The sequence below is a fragment of the Ovis aries genome, chromosome 2 (assembly GCF_016772045.2).
Source record: "Ovis aries strain OAR_USU_Benz2616 breed Rambouillet chromosome 2, ARS-UI_Ramb_v3.0, whole genome shotgun sequence".
Taxonomy (NCBI): domain Eukaryota; kingdom Metazoa; phylum Chordata; class Mammalia; order Artiodactyla; family Bovidae; genus Ovis; species Ovis aries.
In genome coordinates this window covers 28,042,010-28,066,319 of record NC_056055.1, presented here as the reverse complement: position 1 = coordinate 28,066,319, position 24,310 = coordinate 28,042,010, and the positions used below count along the sequence as shown (strand labels likewise).

The window sequence follows — 24,310 nt, the reverse complement described above, 5'->3', positions numbered from 1 at the left end:
TGGGAAAAGACTAGAGATCTCTACAAGAAAATTAGCGATACCAAGGGAAAATTTCATGCAAAGATAGGCACAATAAAGGGCAGAAACTACAAGGACCTAACTGAAGTAGATGAGATTAAAAAGAGGTGGAAAGAATAAATAGAACTGTATTTAAAAGGTCCTAACGACCCAGATAGCAGTGATGGTGTGGTCACTACTCTAGAGCCAGACATCCTGGAGTGTGAAGTCAAGTGGGCCTTAGGAAGCATTACTACAAACAAAGCTAGCAGAGGTGATGGATTTCCAGTTGACCTATTTCAAACCCTAAAAGATGATGCTGGTAAACTGCTACACTCAATATGCCAGTAAATTTGGAAAACTCAGCAGTGGCCACAGGACTAGAAAAGGTCAGTTTTCATTCCAGTCCCAAAGAATGGCAATGCCAAAGAATGCTCAAACTACCGTACAATTGTGCTCATTTCACGTGCTAGCAAGGTAATGCTCAGAATCCTTCAAGCTAGGCTTCAGCAGTATGTGATCCGAGAACTTCCATACATGTAAGCTGGATTTAGAAAAGGCAGAAGAACCAGGGATCAAATTGCTAACATCCATTGTATCATAGAAAAAGCTAGAGGATTCTAGAAAAACATCTACTACTGCTTCATTGATTATGCCAAAACCTTTGCCTGTGTGGATCTCAACAAAATGTGGAAAACTCTTAAAGAGATGGGAATATCAGACCACCTTAACTATCTCCTGGGAAACCTGAATGCAGGTCAAGAAGCAACAGTTAGAACTTTACCTGGAACAACGGATTGGTTCAAAATTGGGAAAGGAGTACATTGAGGCATTTATTGTCACCCTGCTTATTTGACTTCTATGCAGAGTACATCATATGAAATGCCAGGCTGGATGAATCACAAGGTGGAATCAGGATCGTTGGGAGAAATATCAACAACCTCAGATATGCAGGAGATATGCAGGTGATACCACTTTAATGGCAGAAAACAAAGAGGAACTCAAGAACCTCTTGATGAAGGTGAAAGAAGAGAGTGAAAAAGCTAGCTTAAAACTCAGCATTCCAAAAACTAAGATCATGGCATCTGGTCCCATCACGTCATGGCAAATAGATGGGGAAAAAATGGAAACAGTGACAGATTTTATTTTCTTGGGCTCCAAAATCACTGCGGATGGTGACTGCAGCCGTGAAATTAAAAGACACTTGCTCCTCGGAAGGAAAACTATGACAAACCTAGACAGCATATTAAAAAAGGAGAGACATTACTTTACCAACAAAGTTCCGTCTAGTCAAAGCTATAGTTTTTCCAGTAGTCATGTATGGATGTGATAGTTGGACCATGAAGAAGGCTAGGTGCCCAGAATTGATGCTTTTGAACTGTGGTGCTGGAGAAGACTCTTAAGAGTCCCTTGGACAGCAAGGAAGTCAAACCAGTAAATCCTAAAGGAAATTAACCCTGAATATTCATTGAAAGGACTCTTGTTGAAGCTCCAATATTTTGGTCACCTGATGTGAAGAGCCAACTCGTTGGAAAAGACCCTGATGCTGGGAAGGATTGAGGGCAGGAGGAGAAGGAGGTGGCAGAGGATGAGATGGTTGGATGGCGTCACTGACTCAATGGACATGAGTTTGAGCAAATTCCAGAAGATAGTGAAGGACAGGGAAGCCTCTGTGCTGTAGTTCATGGGGTTGTAAAGCGTCAGACCTGGCTTAGCCACTGAACAGCAACAGTTATTTTCTTGAATTAAATGTGTGTTTATTTTTCTTGACAAATTGTGATTTGTGGGTTGTTTGTTTTTCACCTGGTGTCACTTGGATTTTGAGGTAAGAAAAGCGCTCTTCCTGTGCTAAATGGCATTTGCGTTGTGGTGACTCTAGGCTTGGTCTTGTTCTGTTTCTAAATGGAACCTAATGAGATCGTGTGGCCATGGGGGTTTAGGTGGTGTCTATCGTGTGTTCTCTCAGGGTGTGTCTTCTGTGTCAAATGCAGTCTGAGTCCTGATGCCAGCCTCGGGTCTTGTAGTATCTGTGCTTTCCCGCGTAGGCTATCTTCTCAGGCACCCCACAAAACCCCAAGGAGTCTCCTCGTTTTTATCACATCAGTAAAGCATGATATTGTGAAGTGTATTTAGCACAAGGGCCACACTAATGCCCTGTCACTGCATGCTCAGGCCATTGGCCTGCCTGCCTTGCTCATGCTGGCCCCTCCTCTCCTCAGACCTGCAAGGAGACCGAATGTTGTGGACCTGGAGTTTTCTGGACCTTGGACTGCGTTGATTGCTTTATGTCATGTCTTTAAGCTGATAGGGGACCCAATCCTGCCTAACGCTGTGTTTGGGTCTACTTCTCTACATGTTTTCCATTCTGTGCTTGAGTTTTTTAAGTTAGCACGAGGATAATGAAGAACAAACACCAGGTTTATAAAGTCATCTTCTAAGGAAGCACAAAATCCCAGGTTATTGACTCTGCACTGCCTGTGTAATGCATATGTAATGTGATCATGGTTTCCTTAACAATGGAAAAAAAAAAACCAGGAATATATATAGCAACTACCACATTTCACTTTTTATACTTAAAAGTGTGCTAGTAGCTTAGAACCTAATTTTAGTTTAAATTGAAGAATTCTATTGCCTCACATACGGTAGGGGAAGTGCTGTGTCCTTTTATTCCTTTCGAACCTAGAGTACTACAGGGTTTCCAGCTTTGTCAGCAATGAGCAGAGAATGAGAACATCTGTTAGGTTACAGACAGAGACAAACCAGGCATTCAAGGAAATGAACCTAAACAGAAACACAGTCAGATAGTAATTGAAAATTCTTGAAAGTTAGAAATCTAGCCCTAATGTATGAAATTGATCATTATAAGGTTAAATATTTTTTAATATTTTAAGCATGAATTTCTAAAGGTTTCTGGGAAGTGGAGCCAGTGACGTGCTTGCACCCTGGAGGTATAAGTCAGATGGCAATGTGTGTTAGCTGTGCTGTGTCTTGGGGAATGTCCTGCTCACAGTTGTTTATTGTTTTCTTTCTGTATTGATGAAACAGCCAGACCAAATCCGTTTGGAATGCCTGGGATAGTGCCACCGTATGTCCCCCCCCAGATGCTCAACATTCCACAGACCTCTCTGCAAGCAAAGCCTGTGGTAAGGCCTTTCCTGTCCATCCGCAGCTGGTCTGCCCAGCCTTGTCATGGGGGACAGCTGCCTTGAAAGCTACATATGAATCAAATCTTAATGAATGCTAAGATAGTTTCTTAACACTCCTAATATGTGAAGTAGGTGCCAGAATTTGTTGAATTAAAATTTAGCCAAGACCGGGTTATGCTAATATGTTCTGGGCCATGCAGTATGTGTGCACACGTGATTTGTATGCTCTGTTTAAGGCCCCCCAGGTGCCTAGCCCAGGTGCTCCGGGCCAGGGTCCACACCCGTACAACCTCGCTGAGCCGGCTCTCACCTTGGAAACCAGCGGAAAGAATCTGACTGAGCAGAACTACACTAACATTCCTCATGAAGGAAAACATACCCCACTGTATGAACGGTCCTCCCCAATCAACCCAGCTCCAAGCGGCAGTCCCAATCACGTGGACTCAGCATACTTTCCTGGTTCTTCTACGTCATCATCTTCAGACAATGATGAAGGCAGTGGAGGAGCTGCAAAGTGAGTGGTGTATGGAGGAGCTGGTGCTTCCTGGAAGTGTAGCAGCTGCCTTAGGCTGCTTAAGTAGCTTGTAGTCCCCAGAGAAGCTGCCTTCTGGCTGGCTGGCTGGCCAGCCCACGGCACTGATGGTTGTGTTCAAAGATGCTGTTTGTTGTAGGTAGGTGACAGTTACTCTGCTTGACTGGGATTCCTCAGACCAAGAGAAAAGGTTAGACATTTCCTATGGGCTTCCAAGGTTGAAAGTGTGTATTATGCCAGCCCCAATTCTTGGGTTCCCCTCTTTTTTGGGTGTAATTTTAGCAAACTTAGTTTGTGTGACCACCAAATGTGGTAAAGTTATCTGAGCAAGTTCTACTTGACTCTCTTTGGGCTGTGATTTCCCTACTCCCACCCTCAGAAAGCGTTTTAAATTAGACTTCTATGGTTTTCAGTCTCTTGGCTCCTGGATTGAAGGGGAATCAGAATTTCCTTTTGTTCTGAATTCAATAACTTGAATCCCAACTCCCCAGATCATAGGACTATTCTTGACTCTCTTCACCTAACCAAAACTGTAGAAAGCTGCCAGACCCAGGCTGAAATTCTCCCTGTAGAGAGGAATATTTTAAGCAATGTGTGTCCCTGAATAAATGAGTTTTCAAATATTAATTTGTTAGAATCTGATGGAGAAAGTCTTGAAATGCATAGTCCTCCTCCTCCCCTTACATAACCTTACGTTTCTAAGAAACCTGGTTCAAAAAGAGAAAGAAGAAAGGAAAGGAACAGTCTTTCTCTTTGCATCTGCATCTCTTTTCCTCGGTTTGAACTCTGATTCACAGTAGATGCCCAAGGCTAGTTATTGCTGTGTAAGTTTCTGCTGAAAAAAAATTGAGACACAATTTCCAGTCTTCCTGCAAGTTCTTATGGGTGTGCCACCTGAAGCCAGAGATTTTTCCTCTTTTGCACTCTTTTTCTCCATCTGTAAAATGGGCACTAAGTCTGCTGACCTCCCCAGCAGGGAGGTCACTAAGTCACCACTTAGTCACCACTAGGGCCCCAAATGGGCAGTTACTGAGGAGTATGCTGTTGTGAAACAGAGAGGCATAAAGTGCCCAAATGTTTACTTGCTGTATGTGCAGTCCTAAAATTCTAAAAATGAAGTAAAAAGTTGTAATTTATTATTCAAACTTTAAAATTAACCTTCTAGGAAGGTAACATTGAAGACCTACCGAATGAGAATTGCTATGCTGGGGCTTAGAAATCTGCATGTGTAGATGAGACCATGTGACTCTTTAGTGCAGGAAGTTTGAGAACAGCCGATATATGCCTCAGGAGCCCTTTCACTCTCTAAGGAACTATAAGTTTTCTTTTAAAAATTGGCTCATGTTAGCAAGACCAAAGTATCTATAGTATACAATAGTAAAGAATCTTCCTGTGTGCAGGAGATGCAAGTTTCATCCCTGGGTTGGGAAAATCCCCTGGAGAAGAAATGGCAACCCACTCCCACATTCTTGCCTGGAAAATCCCATGGACAGAGTAGCCTGGTAGGCTGCAATCCATGAGGTTGCAAAAGAGTCAGACACGACTGAGTGACTAATCAACAAGAGCGCATTCTTTCTGGACTCTGAAACACGGGTAGAAATAAAACACAGAGCCACTCTTTGTGGCTCAGAGTCCTGTGCAGATGACAAGCATGTTGAGCAAGGAAAGGCCCCGGTCTGGGGAGGTCCACTGTCGATCCTGTGCCTATGGTTGGGGTTGCAGAGCTAATGTGAGTTACCTACTTAATGTGGCAAACTGCCCTGTTAGGAAATGAGTTGAACTTGAGTAAGATTGAGAGTGAGTCCCTTTTTTTGTGCGTACTCACTCTGCCCTGTTCCTGAAGGTTCTGATCAGTTCCTTTCCTGGAGTTTTTTCTCAGTCTTAGTTGTCTCTCTTACCTCTAAGCTCTGTAGCGCTTAACTGTCTGTTTCCCCAACTGAGGGCATTTTTATTGAGTTTTTCTGGAAGCGCCTCTGTAAGATCTCCATATGTGGGAGTAGCGTGGGCGTCTCACCCTCTCGTGTGAATTGCGGTGGAAAAGGCAGAGCACATGCACAATCTGGAATTGAAAGGTTGCTAAGATTGGATCAAGTTTTGTGGCTTAGGAATGTTTTCATTTCCTTGAATCTGTTTTTCCATTTATTATAACAAATAAGAAGTAGACGTGGCTGAGACGGTAAAGAATCTGCCGGCAGTGTGGAAGACTCAGGTTCAGTCCCTGCATTGGGAAGATGCCCTGGAGAAGGGAATGGCAACCGACTCCAGTGTTCTTGTCTGGAGAATTCCAGGGACAGAGGAGCCTAGCGGGCTACAGTCCATGGGGTCACAATGAATCAGACATGCCTGAGTGAATAACACACAGTAGGTAGACATGTTAAAACTGAGAAGAAGGATGGAAGGAAAAGGGGATAGGAACTTGTACCAGAGGTTCAGGGTCATAAGCCAGGCAGAGTAGGACCTGGGATCAACCCTGATTATGGGCACCCCTTTCTTGCTAAGAAGGACAGTGTTCATTATTTCAGGGTGAGGATTCTGGTTGAGTAAGTTGTGTGCGTGCACTTTTGAGGCCATGCAGAGGACAGAGGATTTCTTTCCTAGTTTAGAGGCTAAGTAGGGGCATTAAGTCAGTTAAGATTTGGTTTACCTTTGGTTTGGACTTAGGATAGAACTCCTGGGTCTACATTGTGCTTTCAGGATGCTCTTGAAGGAAAGAAATCATCAGTTCATTTAGCCAAGCAACATTTGAGCACTTGCTGTCTATCCGTGAGCATGTTGGTAGGCAGCACCCAAGTGCTGAGTAGGTGAAGCAAGCACCAGATGAGTGGGCCGGATGAGGGCCTCCAGTGAGCAGGATCTGAGCCATGACAGAGTGGGGAGAAAGCTGGACGAGAATGCAGGGTGGAAGAAGGGGAAGCCAGTGTGGCTGCGATGTCAAGTGAGATGAAGGCTGGATGGTGTGGAGTCTTGAGTTCTAAGTGTGACAGAAAGCATCCAGTATCTGCTTGGAATGATCCTGGGGCTGTAAAGATCCCAGAGTTTCACAGGTGTCTGGGTCACCAGGCCATTTGGCTGGGGAAATTACTGTACAGTTTAACTGAAGTGCCACCTTTCGTACCAGCTTCTGCAGATTGACTGTAGAAGCATTTGTAATTGCCCTTCCTTAAGACACTGAGTTGTACGGTAGAGAAGAGGGAGGCCTGAACTGCCCCTGGCTGGGTGTGCCCTTTCCTGTTTGATTCCCTCAGGCATTTCCACCATATTCCCCATGGTACTGGGAAATAATCTTGAACGTGGAAGATTACAAAATAAGTGACCTCATTTCCCCAATTTAAAAGCAATGGCTTTTTTTTTTTTTTTTAAAGATTGTGTGGACAGGTAATGGGGACTATATAAGAGTATGCCTCCCCAAAATACCCTGCCCCAGAATTAACCCCCAAAGAAGCCCCTCCTCCCCCCAAAAAAACAACCAGCTTCCTACCAATTAAAAAGAATATAAACATGCGATTCACAGAGGAAACAGATGGTCAATAACATAAAAGTTTGGTGTTTACTTTCATTTAAAGAAAAGAAAAAGGAAGGTAACTTAAAACCTAAGAAGGTACCTTTTTTTAACCTATGGAATTGGCAACTATTGGTGTTTTTTCCTTATCTTTATGTGTTTTCTTATTTGGCTGTGCCAAGTCTTAGTTGTAGCGGGCAGGATCTTTGACCTTTAGCTGCAGCATGCAGACTCCTCGTTGTGGTACGTGGGACCTAGTTCCCTGACCAGGTGTCGAGCCAGGGCCCCCTGCACTGGGAGCATGGAGTCTTAGCCACTGTACCAGCAGGGAAGTCCCACGTTGGTTTTTGAAGATAAAGCTCAGTGGGGGACGTTGGTGGAGTTGGTGGGGCATGAGGATTGGGCTTTCCTGGCACGTCCTTGGTCTCTGTGCAACCTATAAGAGGTTGCTGTCAGTGCCCGAGGGACTGCCGACCATTGCAGAGACCCAGTGCTGTCAGGACCCCGTCCCCCAACCTCCTGTGGTTCGTCTTGCCGGGTACCAGTTGCCACTTGTGGTGTGGCCTGAAACTCCATGGGCCCAATGCTCCCAATGTGACTAGGAGGTCTTTGGGTTTGTACATGGTTTAAATTAGTTGATGAATGACCACAGTAAGTTTCAGCTATCACTATTATTTAAAAAATAACCATGGAGCCAATAAAATACCTAAACATTTACTTCATTCTTAACGTAAATACCTAAAGAATTTCATTTAGTACTCTTCAGCTAGTGTCCCAGGAAACATGCTTCTTCTAATGCATCTTTTTTCCTTTAAGTGGTATTGGTGTTCTACATTTCTAATATCTTCTGAGAAAAACTATTCTGAATTACTTTTATGCTTGGTTAACAATACTGATTATCTTTGCCATCAAAGGTGGAGGGTCTGTGTAAGATCTAGCCACTCACTGACCCATGCAGGCATTTTATGTCAAGCTGGTATTGAAGTCCTGTCAGGCTTCCTTTCCAGAGAAACTGTTTGCAAAGATAGTTACATTTTACCCTGGCCCTAGGGTACCCAGTCCCAGACAGGCTAAATAAGCTTCAGTTTTCCTTTCAGATTGTTACACTGTTGTGCAAGTTCTAGCCACTTACTGACCCATGTAGGCATTTTATGTCGAGCTCATCTGACTCGGGTGTTTCTGAACATTCACTTGGGTAGGAAAAGCCATGAGAAGTCCTCTGACAAACACGTAAGAGGAGTGTCCGGGACAAGAGCTCCATCTTGACTGCTGCATAAGAATGAGACAAGTACTTCTGAAAGAATCTGAATGTATGTGGCCCTAGCTTAATTTGGGGCATAGGGAGATGTACCTATAAAGGATGTTTATGTATGTGATACTCCTGCGGCTTCCCTTATCAGGGAGCTCAAGTCTTCACCCTATATAGTAGGAACACCTGGCAATCAGAACTCTTGGGGGTCTGTTGAATGGTAGCAGGCTGTGGGTCAAATCTCTCTTCCTTTCTCGGGATGGGGAGCAGATGAAAATGAAAATGTATGTACATTTGTTGAAACTTGCACATGGTTTAACCATATCTGTGACCTTACCCACATACGCTAGATAGTGCTACTGAGGATTTGATCTTGTCTATGTTTTACCTCTCCCCTTTTGTTTTTCTTAAGTTAACTAATTAATTAATTTTGGCTGCACTAGCTCTTTGTCCTGTAGGTAGTTGAGGCAGGTGGGGGCTACTCTCTAGTTGCAATGTGTGGGCTTCTCGTTGCGGGGACTTTCTTGTTGCAGAGCATGGGCTCTAGGGCGCAGGCTCAGTAGTTGCGGCTCAAGGACTCTAGAGTGCAGGCTCAGTAGTTCTGGCACATGGGCTCAGTTGCCCCATCGCATGTGGGATCTTCGTTTTCAGACCAAGGATCAAACCTGTGTCCCCTGCATTGACAGACAGATGCTTAACCCCTGGGAAATCCCCTTTTGATTTTATTTGCCTTTTCTTCCTTTTTTGTTGACAAATAAGTCAGCTTGTGGTCAATGCTATCTTCCTTTTCTGTTCCACAAGAGCAAACCATACCCAGGACAGCTGTGGTGAGTGAGAAGTCACTGTGATGGGTCAGACACTTGGTATAAATTTGGATACCAGTCTACTTCCATCCTAGCATCAACAACCTGCTAACTAAAAAGAATGTGTTTGAGAGAATTCAGTGGTTAGGACAGTTGGCTACTTTCAACCAGCTTTAGTGCAGAAAAAGTCCCAGGTGTCCTGGAGTGAAGTGAGGCTTTGCATCGCCTGTTGAGAATTCACAGATTCTCATCCTGGTGAGTTCTGTGTGGTGCTGGCCTTCCTCCTTGCCACCTGTTTGGGTAAGAGGGTAGTTCTTGTCTGTTGATTGCCTGTTACATCATAAATGCGTTTCATGGCTTTCTGGTAATAGCATGGGGTAATGTCTGGAATGGTGGGTCTGGGTTTGAATCCAGTCATTGTTGCTGTGGCTGTGAATGGATTCTTGAACCTGAAGTTTACCCACAGAGAGTTGTGCCTTTGGCTGAGCAGGAAAATTCAAATCCAGAACACATGCAGCCTTCCTGTCCTGCCCCATCCACTTCCCTGTGGCCTGCCTGGGTCTCAGCAGGTTTTCTCAGGGCGAAGCTGATGAAACTTATGACACCATTAGCAGTTCCAAGTGTGATTATTAGGTGGGAGCAGTTGTGCAAAATCTAACCTAACTGAATATACAAATATCTAGAAATTTCTAATCCATCTTGTTGTCCAAAGCATGGCATTTGTTGTATCAAATATTTTGTTTTCTTATGTTATGAAGTAATATAATTATCCTATTGAAGTATTCTGAACTTTTTAAATTAGCCACTGTCAAGATGTTTTTCAGGCAGAATTTTAGATTTTATAGTATAGTATTAAAAGATCTTGCAAATATTTAGGTTATGATAACTTTTAGTTTGGTAAACTTTTTAGTTTAGTTTATAAAACAAAACTAAGATTTATAAATAAAAATTTTACGTGATCTTAAGTGGGACAAGCTTCGGCTTTAGTCATATGACATGATCTCCCCACTCCAGTGTGTCCATATAAAACCCAGATTTTATGCCTTTTTTTGCCATATCCATTTAGGCTACAATTATGTGATTTAGTCATTCAGCTATTGCACACCTGTTCTGTAGTGTCTGCATGATTTTATTATCTTTGTAGAGTTCATGACTGAGTGATACAAACAGATAGTAATGCTGAATGTGATGCATATCGTGAAACACAGAAACGAGAATAGCGAGCACAGGGTGGTTAGGGGAGGCTGCACCCAGTCGCAGCCAGCTTGTACAAGACGGCATCACACGTGGCGATTGTTCAGTCACCCAGTCGTGTCCAACTCTTGGTGTCCCTGCAGCACACCAGGCCTCCCTGTCCCCCACCATCTTCCGGAGATTGCCCAGGTTCATGTCCATTGTATCAATGATGCCATCCAGTCATCTCATCCTCTGGTGCCCTCTTCTCCTTCTGCCCTCAGTCTTTCCCAGCATCAAGGACTTTTCCAATGAGTCACCTGTTCGCATCAGGGCATCACTTATAAAAGCTTAAATCTGTTGTAGAGAGGGAGGGGTGTTAGTCCAGCAGGACATGGAAGATCATTGCAGTCCATGCACCTGACCAAGAACCTGTATCCAAAATAGATGATGACTTCCTATAAGTCCTTAAGAGCATTCTGCACATTGTCCACTTATTGTAGAATGTTTGAACAGGCACACCACAAAAGAAAATATCACACATGAGAAGATGCTCATCTTCATTATTATCAGAGAAGTGCAGATTAGACTATGCTTGAGGTTCACTGCATTTCCTCCCAAAAGGCCAACCGAAGAAAAACAGAAAATACTAAGTGCTTCCGGGGCAGGGATCTCCTGTCGGACTGGATTGTAGACCCAGCTGTGGCGTGCCTCCACAGCACTGAGTGCATGTGGCCCTGAGACGGAACCAGCACTGCAATAATACTGTTGAGCCAAAACTCCCAGACCTAGAAAGTGTACACTTGCATGATTCTGTGTATATGGTGTACAAAAGCAGTCTTTGCTGTTAGAAGTCGGAATAACTGTTGCCCTTGAGGAAGTCTCAGGAGCAGGTCAAGAAGGGGGTTCTGGCCTGTCAGTCCTGTGTTGCTTATGTGGCGTGTTTGTAGACATTCATTAAGCTGTTCATGTGTGCATTTTGTAGATAGGATATCCTTAAATATATAAAATTGTAGGTAATAAATGTTATATTTCTGTATAAAATGCGTCAAGTAATATGTTCTTAAATTTCACACAATAAATGTTACTGACTTTTTAAGCAACTTTATTTATACCACCTTCTAAATAAACCACTTCAGAGCTACTCACCTTTCCTCCGCTTTGCTTGAAATACTCACTTTGGACATGTGTATGACAAGATTATATACCTTCTAATTCCCTATTTCAGGTCTTGTCATAATTATCACATAACATGTCCTGACCAGTAGATACTCAATGAATAACTGGTTGACTAATCAGTTTGTCCAGCTTCTAATCTGCTCAGTTATGTAGTAGCTGCTCTTCTCTTGGATTTCAAATACAGTGGATCACTATGCTCTTAGAATACTTGTATTTATTTTTGTGCCTTCTCATCGCTAGAGTTTCCTCTGGTTTTGCAAAGTTGTAGCCTGAGATTGTGCACATGAGTAGCAAACTTGGACAGAACAATGGTTTCTCTGAGTCTTCACTGAAGACTAGGAGCCTGGATGCTGGATAACCTTGTTTGATGTGGAGGTATTATAGTGACTGGCATCAAGGAACTAGACTCCAAAATATCACGACATGGGACATGGTTCTTGGTTTAAGATGGGTCAGTCTCACTCCTCTTTTTGCAATGGCTTTTTTTTTTTTTTAATAGAACTAAAATGTAGTTGATTAGAAGATGGAATTACCAAGTTTTAAAATCTCTGTCACATGAGTCAGATAAGGCAAGCCAAATAAAAGCTCTCTAAGTTGGCTTGTCTTGTGGCCAGCACTGGTTTTAGAAGATAATTTTGGCTTGGAGTGATGCAGGGAAAGGGGCAAGGGAAGGGTGGATGCGTGTATTGGCTCAGGTGATCCCCATGATCGTCAGCAACTCGTCCCTACTCAAGCCCCTCTAGATTCCCTACTCCCTCCAGGATACTGCTTTTCACAAAGTTTGCCCGAGTGCCAAAGTCAATTTTCTTTTACATTGTGGCCCATAATACACCAATGGAAAAAGAGTTTTTGAAATAATGTGATTCATATCATATTTGCTGCATCTGGTCTTTTCTGTTTCTTTCTCCCCTCCAGCAAGTGAAACCTTAGTTCCCTGACCAGGGATCAAACCCGTGCCCCCTGCAGTGAAAGAGAGGCATCTTAGTCACTGGTCCGCTAGGGAAGTCCCCATTTCCTTTTATTTTTTAAAAATGCTTGTTAAATCCCCTACATTGTTTTCTCAGGCTACTAACTGGTCACAACCCACAGTTTTTAAGAATACTGATTGAAAAATACTTCATTCTGGTATTTAAAATACATTGTAATCTTCTGTATCTTTTTTTCCCACTTTTACTTTGCCAGAGAACATCATTCCCCATCAGGTAACTTCTTGTTCTCTGCACTCAGAAATCCATTGCCTCTCCTTAGGCCTGCAAGGCGCACACCTCTGAGTGAGTCGCTAGCCTTAGCTCCCATGCTCCCTACCATGAATAGGAATGCCCCCCATGAATTGTCATTGGCATATAATACTTTACATGTATTCATAAATTACGAGTAACATTTGACCCAGATAACATTTAATCTTTTACTGCCTGATGATTGTCAATTGAATGTGATATCTTATTTCTCCAAGATGACTGAGCCCCAAAAGGCAAGGCCTGCATTTGTCTCCTGTTCACCCGCAGCACTAGCACATCCTAGACCATCTTTAAGCCGAGCCGTGAGGCAGAGGTTAGGTGCTTGATTTCTCTTCCCCAGTGGGTGGTTGCCGTTGAAATAGGTGGAAAGTGTTCTTGTGATAGGATTTTCTCTGGACATAGGTTATTTCTCAAGATGGGATCAGCAAACCAAGATATCCTTGGTTTGTAGGCTCAGGGCAGGCCCTTCTTATCATCATGAGTACGTATGGGAAGTGGTCAACACTAATTGGTATTTTTGTTCATTTTATGTTCAGCCATATCAGTGGGAACAAGATTGGCTGGGAGAAGACGGGAAGCCATTCGGAACCTCAAGCACGGGGAGACCCAGGAGACCAAACAAAGGTAGTAAGTCTGTGCCTTTTATTCTTTCAAATTCTCATTCTCTCAGCATGTAGTGCCAGGGATTGATTTAAAGTAAAATTCTCTCTCTCTCTCTTTTTTAAGCATGTTATTTATGAGTAATACATTGGCAGGTGTGAACGGGGAAGGGCTGTGCTACTCCCGGTTTGCTCTCTCTCCCGGGGCAGGGTGGAGATCCTCTTCTTTCTGCTCACTACATAGCCTTTCAGAGCCCTCATTTCTTGTAGGGTTTTATGATGATCAGGTGAGAAAAGTTTTGTGATGTATATATTAAAAATGAAAAAATAAAAATAAACTACATTTTATTCCCCCCCCTTTTTTCTATTTCTACTTGTTAATATTCATCTCTAGATGAATGTTTTAAACTTACAAAGCCACATCTGTCCCCACCTGTGGTCACGTAGGATGAGCTGGTCTCTGGTTGGGAGAGGGCTTATTTTTATACAGGATGATGGAATGTTAGACATATGTTTAAAACTCTGAAATATTCTCACTGTTGAATGATTATCCTGAAAATAAATAACAGAAATGTTTTCTGGATACATACTCCAAAGCATTTTCAGTTGTTTATGTCTACATGCTATGGAACGGAAAGCATAGAAAACTTTCGTGAGTTATCCATGAATTATTCTTAAGGCTAATTTTGGCACTTTGTATTTTAAAGGATGAAATTAAGCACTCAATGCATACCACTAAACTAATACATTTTGTTTCAGAACAGAAAAGTCAATATTTTTTGTTGTTATTGTTGTTAATTCTCTAAGTTGTGTCTCACTCCTTGTAACCACATGAACTGCAGCATGCCAGGCTTCCCTGTCCTTTACTATCTTCTGGAGTTTGCTCAGACTCATGTCCATTAAGGTTAGTGATGCCATCCAACCATCTCATCTGCTGTCATCCCCTTCTCCTCCTGCCCTCAGTCTTTGCCAGCATCAAGTGTTTTCCAATGAGTCAGCTGTTCACATCAGGTGGTCAAAGTATTGGAGCTTCAGCTTCAGCATCAGTCCTTCCAATGAATATTCAGGGTTGATATCCTTTAAGATTGACTGTTCAAGGGACTTTCAAGAGTCTTCTCCAGCGCCACAGTTTGAAAGCATCAACTCTTGGGCACCCAGCCTTTTTTATGGTCCAACTCTCACACCCATACATGACTACTGGAAAAACCATGGCTTTGACTAGATGGACCTTTGTTGGTAAAGTAATGTCTGTGCTTTTTAATATGCTGTCTAAGTTTGTCATAATTTTCCTTCCAGGGAGCAAGTGTCTTTTAACTTCATGGCTGCAGTGATTTGGGGAGCCCAGGAAAATAAAATCTGCCACTGTTTCCATTTTTTCCCCATCTATTTGCTATGAAGTGATGGGACCAGATGACATGATCTTAGTTTTTTGAATGCTGAATTTTAAGCCAGCTTTTTCACTCACCTCTTTCACCTTCATCAAGAGGTTCTTGAGTTCCTTTTCACTTTCTGCCATTAAAGTGGTATCATCTGCATATCTGAGGTGGTTTTATTTCTCCTGGCAGTCTTGATTCTAGCTTGTGAGTTATCCAGCCCAGTATTTCGCATGAGATACTCTGCATAGAAGTTAAATAAGCAGGATGTAATACACAGCCTTGATGTACTGCTTTCCCAATTTTGAACCAATCTGTTGTTCCATGTCCAGTTCTGTTACTTCTTGTCCCTCATATAGGCTTCTCAGAGATAGGTAAAGTGGTCTGGTATTCCTGTCTCTTTAAGAATTTCCAATCGTTTGTTGAGATCCACACAGTCAAAGCTTTAGCGTAGTCAGTGAAGCAGAAGTAGATGTTCTTTGTTTTTTTTTTTTTTAATTTCTTGCTTTTTCTATGATCCAGCAGATGTTGGCCATTTGATCTCTGGTTTCTCTGCCTTTTCTAAATCCAACTTGTACATCTGGAAGTTCTCAGTTCAAGTACTGCTGAAGCCTAGCTTTAAGATTTTTGAGCATAGTCTTGTTAACATGTGAAATGAGTGCAGTTGTACAGCAGTTTGAACATTCTTTGGCATTGCCTTTCTTTGTATATTTTTTAGGGTGCCACAGAAGCAGTAAGTGAGCAATTATTTCTAGGATTTATTGTGAGGAAAAAAGTTTGCTGCAAAAATTATACTTGCTCTTGGTAAACAATGGTGGCTCACAGGGTAAAGCGTCTGCTTGCATTGTGGGAGACCTAGGTTCGATCCCCAGTTCGGGAAGATCCCCTGGGGAGGGAAATGGCAACCCATTCCAGTATTCTTGCCTGGAAAATCCCATGGACGGAGAAGCCTGATAGGCTACAGTCCATGCGGTTGCAAAGAGTCAGACACAACTGAGTGACTTCACTTTTCACTTTTGGTTAACAATTAGGACTTTGCTAAAATTTGTAAAGAGAAAACTAAGAATCTCCCTTCAGCACTGAGGTAATCATTTGGTGTCCATACTCTTTCCTATTCATGTACGTATATTCTGTATTTTGGTGATTTGTTGTACAGAGTGGATATTTTTCACCTAATAGTTTACCAAGCACATATTTCTGTGTCAGTTTATGTAGATCTGACTCATCAGTTTTAATGGTTTTAGCTTGTTCTTTGGTTTTAATTTTTGGCAGACAGTTCCCTATGTATACTTAATTTGGGACTTTAAGTACCCTAAGAGAATACTTGAGGTTTGGTTTTTATTTCTTCTTTAAATAAGAACTGTGGTGGTGGTGAGGAGCAGGCCTGACTGAGACCTAGTTTTAGTCCCCGTTCACTAGTTACTGGTCTCATTACCACAGACAGGAGACATCTCCTCTTGGAGAATTAGTTTTTTCATCTGTAGAGAGGATGCTACCCATTGAGTTGAGGAAGGGTCTCCCAGGAAAGCAGAATCACAAGAATTGGTCACATGGAGGAGCCAGATGGCACTTGGGTTAGCAACCACAGAAGGCTGTTCATCTCATGGGGATCCCAAGGGAGGAGCCATGAGTGGGGTCACGCAGCGGAAGCTGCAGCAGTTCTCTGGGTTCCCATCCCTGACACAGGCACAGTGGGCGTCCATTCACACTTCCTCTGTTCAAGGAGGAGTGGGTCACAGCTCCCCTTGTCCTCACTGAAGTTGTTAATCACATCTCTCTGTGTTACAGTTGGACAGACAGGTTAAAGGAGTGGGAATGTGACATGAACCCATTTTCTCCTCTCACCCGTTGCTCTGCAGGCGGAAGGTTCGTCCACTGCCTCGTCTGGCAGCCAGCTTGCTGAAGGAAAGGGGAACCAGATTGGCACTGTTCAGCCAATTCCGTGCCTCCTGTCCATGCCCACCAGGAACCACATGGACATCACTACCCCACCCCTGCCTCCTGTTGCGCCCGAGGTGCTGAGAGTGGCCGAGCACCGGCACAAGAAGGGGCTGATGTACCCCTACATCTTCCACGTGCTGACGAAGGTATGCACTGGGCTGTGCGTGTGGCCTTCCTCTCATGGTGGTCACTCTTGTGGGGTGTGTCCTCGTTCCTTTCGGAACTGCTTTTTATCTTACAAGGTGTTTGAAATGAAGTTCATTTTCCCCTTTCTAAACGTGGAGAAAAAAGATAGATATTTATATCTATAATCACAATAAAATTAGAACTTGGGGAAAGTCTTGTTTTTCTCGTCAGTTTAACACAAAATTATTTTTGAAGCTTCTAATTAATGGCACTTCATGTTCTTCTCTGGTTTGTAATTTTATTTGTATTTCTAATTTCAAAGTTTCCTACATGTTTTTGCTATAGTGTCAAGCTTAATTGTGATGTCACATACTATATCTGGTTTATCATCTGTCCTAGAAGCTCCCAACTTCTGAGTGGCTGATAGCACTTCATACTTTGACTTATTCCTCTACCTCACTGAGTACTTACAGCAAACAATGGAATACGGGGCTTCGTCACTTTATTAGTATCTTCCTGAATGTATGCTTAAATAGATATACAGTGTGGCATTAATTGTTTCTGAACCTTGGTGTTTTGAATAGATCTGTGTTTATTTAAATTTCCTCAGTGACTTGTCATATTAATGTTTATAATCATAGGTCCACAATTTAACTTGGTGACCAGATTTCTGGTATAAAATTGGTTCATTACTATATGTATTTTATCATGTTTTCATCTGTATATGTACCACCATATATAATCAAGCTTTTTTCTTATTTTCTACAGTCCACGTATGGTTTATAGAATGGAGTCAGTAATTACAAGTGACTTCCATTTCACAGCACTCTCGAGCTGCACTTTTAACCGTTAATTGACTAATTTGAACTGCTTAATTTTATATTTTTTAAAATAAAGGACAGGAAGATGAGTGTTATCATTTGGGTCCTTTAATGTATGTTTGAATTGTAATTGCCTCCAAGTCTCATCTGTTATTTGATGCGGGTATGCATGTGTGGTATCACTTCTCAGATTATGGTTATAAAGTAAAAATTTTATCTTTCAGGTCCAACATAGATTATAAGGGTAAGTGAGGGTTACTCTTGCGGGAAAAGGATTTTGCTAAGTTTAAAGGGACTCCAGCTTTGGGAAGGTTGTGCCCTTTCTCTCTGGGGTTGTTTGGGATATAAGGTCCCTGGACTCCCTGCTGTTTGTGCCCTGCCATGCTTGTGGGTCTGACTTAGGGACTTTTGGTTAAATCAGTCTGAGTGATGTAAAACTGCCTGTCCTCCTCTTCAGTACTCACTGATTTCAAGGGCAAATACTGATAAAATGACTGTGGTTGAGAAAAGTGAACTTAACTATCTTCAGATTTTAAGGTGTCACCTAAAATTTTTCAGTATATTTGGGAAAAGTTTAGACTGAAATGTGTGCTGTTTCCTGCGAGCTGAGTGGCTCTGGTGTTAAATATTCCAGGCTGAGACATTTGCTGTGAATTCAAGCTTCAAGTGAGAATGTAGAGAGTCGTCAAAGCCTCAATTTTGGGAGAGTAAATACTCACTAGATGAGTGTTAACCACATGTGTAGCTACTAGATTAAAGAGTATGAAGGTTCTGATAAGGGAAAAGATCAATGGTAAATTAATGTGAAAGAATAAATGCTATGACATGATTGAAAGAGTACAGATCATTAAGAATATGCATAATTAAATTCCTTGTGAGGTCTCTTGAGATGTACCTTGCTAACATGGACCACAGAATTTTTGGACTGACCTCAGGTGCAGGTGGTCACAGAGTCATTTGTCTCCTGGAGCCACAAGGAAGCCCCTGCTATGTTGGCAGAGAGGAATGGAGGTGTGGGGATGAACAGAACAGGGCTTCCTTCATTTCCAGCCTCTGGTGGCTGTCTCATTCAGTGGGACTTGTCTGTTGAGTTACTTGATGCACTGGGGCAGAGGCTTGATACATGCTGAACACTTTAAAAATGAATACCACGTAAAAGAGTTCTCTTAGGTAGGTTGTTTTGTATATGATAATTTTTTACGAAAGAGCTTGGTAAAGAAAATTTGTGACCATTTTATTTTTAGGGTGCTCTTTTCTTGGATTTCATATAGGTTTCATTGAAAAAAAATTATGAATTACATTACGTATGACCATCTTGACTCATAAAATTTGCCAGTTCTCAGCATTTTCTGTTCTATTTGTTGTCTGGTGTTACCTATCTAGATTTTTTTGAAGACTTTGGAAGCATTTACATGGTTTTTGTTTTTGTTGTTGTTGTTCCAGGTTAAAAATAAAACAATGTAGGTTTTATTTTGACTCTTTGAGCATATATTTTGACTAAACCTGCTAAATGAACTCTCCCTAAACCTCTTGATACAGGCAACTTGTTAAGCAATTGATTTGGAATAGAATTGCAATTTCATTAACTGGAGATAATGCAGTATATTTCTGTGAGTTTATTGTAAATTCAACATGAAAAATGTGCAATATTATTCTGCTTTCTTCCATGCAAAGGGTGAAATCAAAATTGCTGTTTCTATTGAAGATGAAGCCAGCAAAGACCTGCCTCCCGCCGCCCTGCTCTATAGGCCAGTTCGTCAGTATGTTTACGGAGTCCTGTTTAGCTTGGCAGAAAGCAGAAAGAAAACTGAGAGACTTGCTTTTAGAAAGAACAGACTTCCACCAGAATGTATGTACTGTAAAATCCATTGTTTGTTTTCCTCGGTACCTCGTAATCTCTTGTGCATTTTTAAAGCCTTAGAAGAATCGTGACTGAGTTCACCCTGAGAGTCCCCACATAAAGGAGATGGGCTCCATCGGGGCTCTTACGAGAGGAGGACAAGCCACAGGTTGTTTTCCTCAGTAACATCCCAGCAGTGGTGTTTATTCAGTAAAATGATAAAACAACAGGTTTACACTTCAAACTGAACGTTGATCTGGAAACAGTCCTGACAGTCGCCATCCTCGTGGATAACATGTCCTGGGCAGATTGACAGCAGTTTCTGCTGTGGTGTCCACGAGATGTGGTTCTCTCTTTGCAGAAATCAGTGTTCCTGGGGAGGTCCCACTAGCTGTCCACTGGGCTGCTTCTGTGCAGTTGTTGCACACATCCCTGAGGCCAAGAGGGGACTTGTAAGGATTTCCCTTAGAGGCCTCCAGCTGATAAGTTCTGCGGGTGGAGGGGGAAGTGGGAAGGCAGTAACTGTTGTTTGAAATTTGGGCAAAGGTTGAGGTCAAAGTATTTCCATCTTCAGTGGGCCAGTGTGATTTTGGAGGAGAAAATCATGCCTTTCTGTTCTGGGTAATTTTATCTACTAATGTAATGAATATAAAAGTCACTGTATATTTAGTAGGAAATACAGAAATGTTCCCCCAAATGTGCAATCTAAAATAAGAGTATTATGAAGTGTGGAAACTGTAGATTACTGAGTCTTCCTCTAAACTGAGGATGTTCAGTGACAGATCGCCTGCTTGTATGGCAGGTCACTGCAGGCCTGGCGACTTGGGGGAAGCTGAGCTCAAGGGCACGTATGGGAGTGGATCTTTCCTTTGGAACTCAAAACTCGCGAGGTTCTAGCAGTTTTATCTAAACACTCAGTTCTATAGATTCTTGTTTTCTGTTTCTATTACTGTGACAAAATTGTGATTCTGTAAGCCTTTAAAATGAAGCCATCTGTCACTTCCCTTACTTGAAGATAGTCATACCTAGTGTGGCTGCTGAGCTGTTTGTGTGACTGTAGCTGGAGAAGGTGATGCCGGCTCCACAGGGCCTCCTCTAGCTGATGTTTCTACCACCTTGATCAGGCCGGAGGCACCGTGTGAAACACCGAGTGTGTCAGTGGACACTTTTCAAAGGCCCAGTACATTCCAGGTGTACAAATCCTCATCCTTTTCTCCCACTGTGTGATTTATTTGCTCAGAAAAGAAGACCTTTTTAACTTTGCACAGGATTGGCCAGTTTTCTGTGCTGGCCCACCCAGGCCACCCTGGCCCCACAGCAGTGACCTCCAGTTCACCACCAGCCCTGAGCATCTTAGTCCCTGTAGGCTCTTGGGTCTCTGTTGGGCCTGGAGTGCTGAGTGCTACAGGGTCCCATGCGGCCCTACTTCCTGCTGTGTCCTTAGCTCCATAGCACCATATTGGCTTTCATGGTGAAAGGCTGTTCTTCATTTGCTTGTGTGTTCCAGAAACACAGTTATCTTTATGCAGAAAATCCTCAAGAGTTTTCAGTGATCAAAACCTGAATACCCTCAGGTGTTTCCCAGGTTGGGCTTCTTTTGGCAGTATCCATAGCTTCACAGAGCAGCCTGCATATGGCTGGTGAGCTCTGTTCATGTCCTTAGCAGTGGGCACGGTGCATCCCTGGCCTGTTTCAGGGAGTTCTATGTGTCACAGGTGAGCTGCAGGTGCCAGGTGCTCTTGGGAAGTAAGAGTCTTGGTCTCTTCTGTCCTGCTGCTGGTCTGTGCCTTTAAAACACTGTGAAACACACAGCTGACAGCACCCCGCATGCTCCACTCCCTCATCAGTTAATTTGTACCCAGTTGATACAGGTGTCTTACTGGCCTGGGAGAGGCTGGCCTTTTAGACGATAGGGGAAGCAGAAGCCAAGGGGAGAGGATTGACTAAATAGACTAGCATCCTCTAAACATAAGCAAGAGGGAGGCAAACTGTGGTAAAGAGCTGAATGTACAAACCACACCATAGGGCCCAGTGCAGCTCTCACAGAGACACGAGTAGGTAAGCCTGCCTGTGGCAGGCCAGTTCTGGCAAGGGCTGGCGGACATGGGGAATGGCATGATCAAGGGAAGGAGAAGGGTGGTAAAGTCTGAGGTGACTCAGATGAGCTCTTCGAGACTGTGGATGGAGGTGTCTTGACCTCGTTTGGAGGCTGGGAGGCACAGGGAATACGAAAGAAAGGAGAAAAGTGTTCCGCTGGGAGGTGGATGGGGGAAGGGTGGGTGAGTGGGAGAAAGCCGTAACTTCAAAGAGAATTTGGCAGGCGTGTCTTTTTCCTTTCCTCCTGCCTCTGCTCCCCTCCCCACTCCACTGACTTCTTTTCAAGGGTGGCACACAGTTGTCTGTCTTTGCTCTGTTACTTTTGGCCGGTGGAAAACACTGACTCTTACGATGCCACTGATTTAGGTTTCCATACCTGAGACATCTACTAAGTGACTATTTTATGGAGAAAATATTGTAGCTCCTTTATGATTTGGATGAGATGGGAAAATAACAGTGTCTGATCATGCCAAAGAGGCCTACCTTGCGCAGTTTCTCAGGAGTTCTTGGTTGATAAGATTTGAAATCTTGTTTTACCTACATTTATTCATAGACCATATGTAGATGAAATTTTAAAATCAGTGGCACTTCGCACATGAAAGTGCACCATAACGTCCTCGGGACAAACTTGTTCTCCACGTGCCTGCAGCCTTTGCCTTCCACTTTGGTAGCCAAATCCGAGCTGTGTGGGTTCCAGGTAAACCCTCGTACTCATGTGGGTGATGTAGCTACTTCCGAATGTGAGGGTTTTGATCTAACATGGCTTCAAAATACTGTGCATACAGACGTGTGTCCTTGGTGTGGTCACTGTGACAATCAAGAATTTTCCCAAGAGGGCTTTGATGTCAGAACTAGTCAAAGGGCATATTGAAGCCTATAGGATTGTTCAAAAATACTTAGCTCCCGTTATATGTAAGACATGTATCCATTTGGAATTATTTCTCTTGATTAAGGCATATGATAAAATGTTCATAATCTACAATGAATATTCATATATGACTTACCAAAGTTTCATTTTTTTAAAATATGGCTAAAGTAGGATATCTACAGTCGAATCCTTAAAAAAATCACAGCCATTTAGAGAAAATGGACTTATGGACCCAGTGGGAAAAGGAGAGAGTGGGACGAATGGAGAGAGGAGCATCAACATATATACTCTATCATGTGTAAAATAGATAGGTGGTGAGAAGTTGCTGTGTAACACAGGGAGCCCAGACTGGCTCTCTGCAATGACCTAGAGGGGTGGGGTGAGGGGAGGGAAGGAGGGCTCAGGTGGGAGGTGATATATGTACAGTTATGACCGAATTGCGATGTCGTATGGCAGAAACCAACACAGCATTGTAAAGCAATTTTCCTCCTGTTGAAGAATAAATTATTAAAACATTAAGTTTAGGTGATATGAAACATTCAACTTACTGTCATTTGACAATTCCAAAAGTAATTTAGAAGAAATACAAACATAAGGGGAAAAAAAATTTCAGCCTTTGAAAATCATACTGAATTACATGCTGGCAGTTTATTTTTTTGTTCTTCCCTGTCCGTTACCAGGTTCTATCATTTTGCTTGTAGGAGAGTAATAAGAATACTTGTTTTGTTGTGGGAGAATGCTACTGAAGTCGCTATTGTGGAACTCACAGTCCTACCAGTGGCTCAAGCAGCAGACTGTTGACCCAGCACAAACAGTCTGACCCATATGGGCTAGATGGTGATGGTGGCAGTTGCTCTGGGAAGAGAGGGGCCCAGGGAGCGAGCCATCTCTGCAGCTGCTGGAATAGGGGCTGGGCCTGGAGCCAGGCACCTGGTCTGAGCTGGCCCTGGCCTCCAGGCCTGTATGCGTGAGATCCAGGAGGCGTGGCTGCTCCTCACAGGCACTTCTGCCCTGGAAACAGCTCTGACCTTTAGTACCGTAGTGACTCTTCTTCTCCCTGGGGATGCTCCTCAGCCACGCAGATACTCCCCAGTGATGAACGGGAAGGACCAGAAGAAAGGGATCTGGTTCTATAAAGACTACAGGATGATGAGTCACCTCAGCTATAGTTGAAGAGAAAAAAGCAGGCTTGGGAATTCCTTGGCAGTCCAGTGGTTAGATCTCCACTTCAGGGGGCAAGGGTTTGACCTTATAGCAAGTTTATATACTATGCTTATATTTCGTATACTTATACTATATTTAGGGCTTCCCTGATTGCTCAGCAGGTAAAGAATCTCCCTGCAAGAGACAGGAGATGCTGGTTTTATCCCAGGGTCAGGAAGATCCCTTGGAGAAGGAAATGGCAACCACTCCAGTATTCTTGCCTGAAAAATCCATGGACAGGGGAGCTTGGCGGGTACAGTCCAATGGATTGCAAAGAAAGAAACATGACTGAGCAACGAATCACAAAATATTGCATTTGTATTTCCCTATATATTTACTCTCTTCTTTCTAAACTATCAAGAAAAGCCAAAAGGAACACATTGATTCCCCCCCACCCCACCACTGATCCAGTTTGCTTTAGAAATTTTGTTAGTGCCACGTCATTGGGATTGCTGATTTAAAATAAATTTGTTCATTGTGAATCACATTATAAAACAATACTTTAACACGACCAATATTAATTAGTGTGCCGTTTTCATATGTGTGAAAATTGGTTGTCGTAAACATTTTTCTTATGATTCAGTGAAGGCTGTTTGTATATTAATCTGAATTTTCTTATTCCGCAA

General features: G+C 42.8%; 1 protein-coding gene across 3 annotated transcripts in view; it reads left to right on the top strand.

Moving 5' to 3' along the window:
* The window catches only part of FAM120A (family with sequence similarity 120 member A), a 118,238-nt gene that overhangs the window by 61,274 nt on the left and 32,654 nt on the right, over nucleotides 1–24,310 (top strand). For all 3 annotated transcript variants that reach the window (XM_015093026.3, XM_042242987.2, XM_060410829.1), the window contains exons 6-10: nucleotides 3,043–3,140; nucleotides 3,380–3,657; nucleotides 13,353–13,440; nucleotides 16,648–16,875; nucleotides 19,351–19,525. In XM_015093026.3, coding sequence (XP_014948512.2) covers nucleotides 3,043–3,140; nucleotides 3,380–3,657; nucleotides 13,353–13,440; nucleotides 16,648–16,875; nucleotides 19,351–19,525 — 867 coding nt within the window. The remainder of the gene's footprint in view (nucleotides 1–3,042; nucleotides 3,141–3,379; nucleotides 3,658–13,352; nucleotides 13,441–16,647; nucleotides 16,876–19,350; nucleotides 19,526–24,310) is intronic.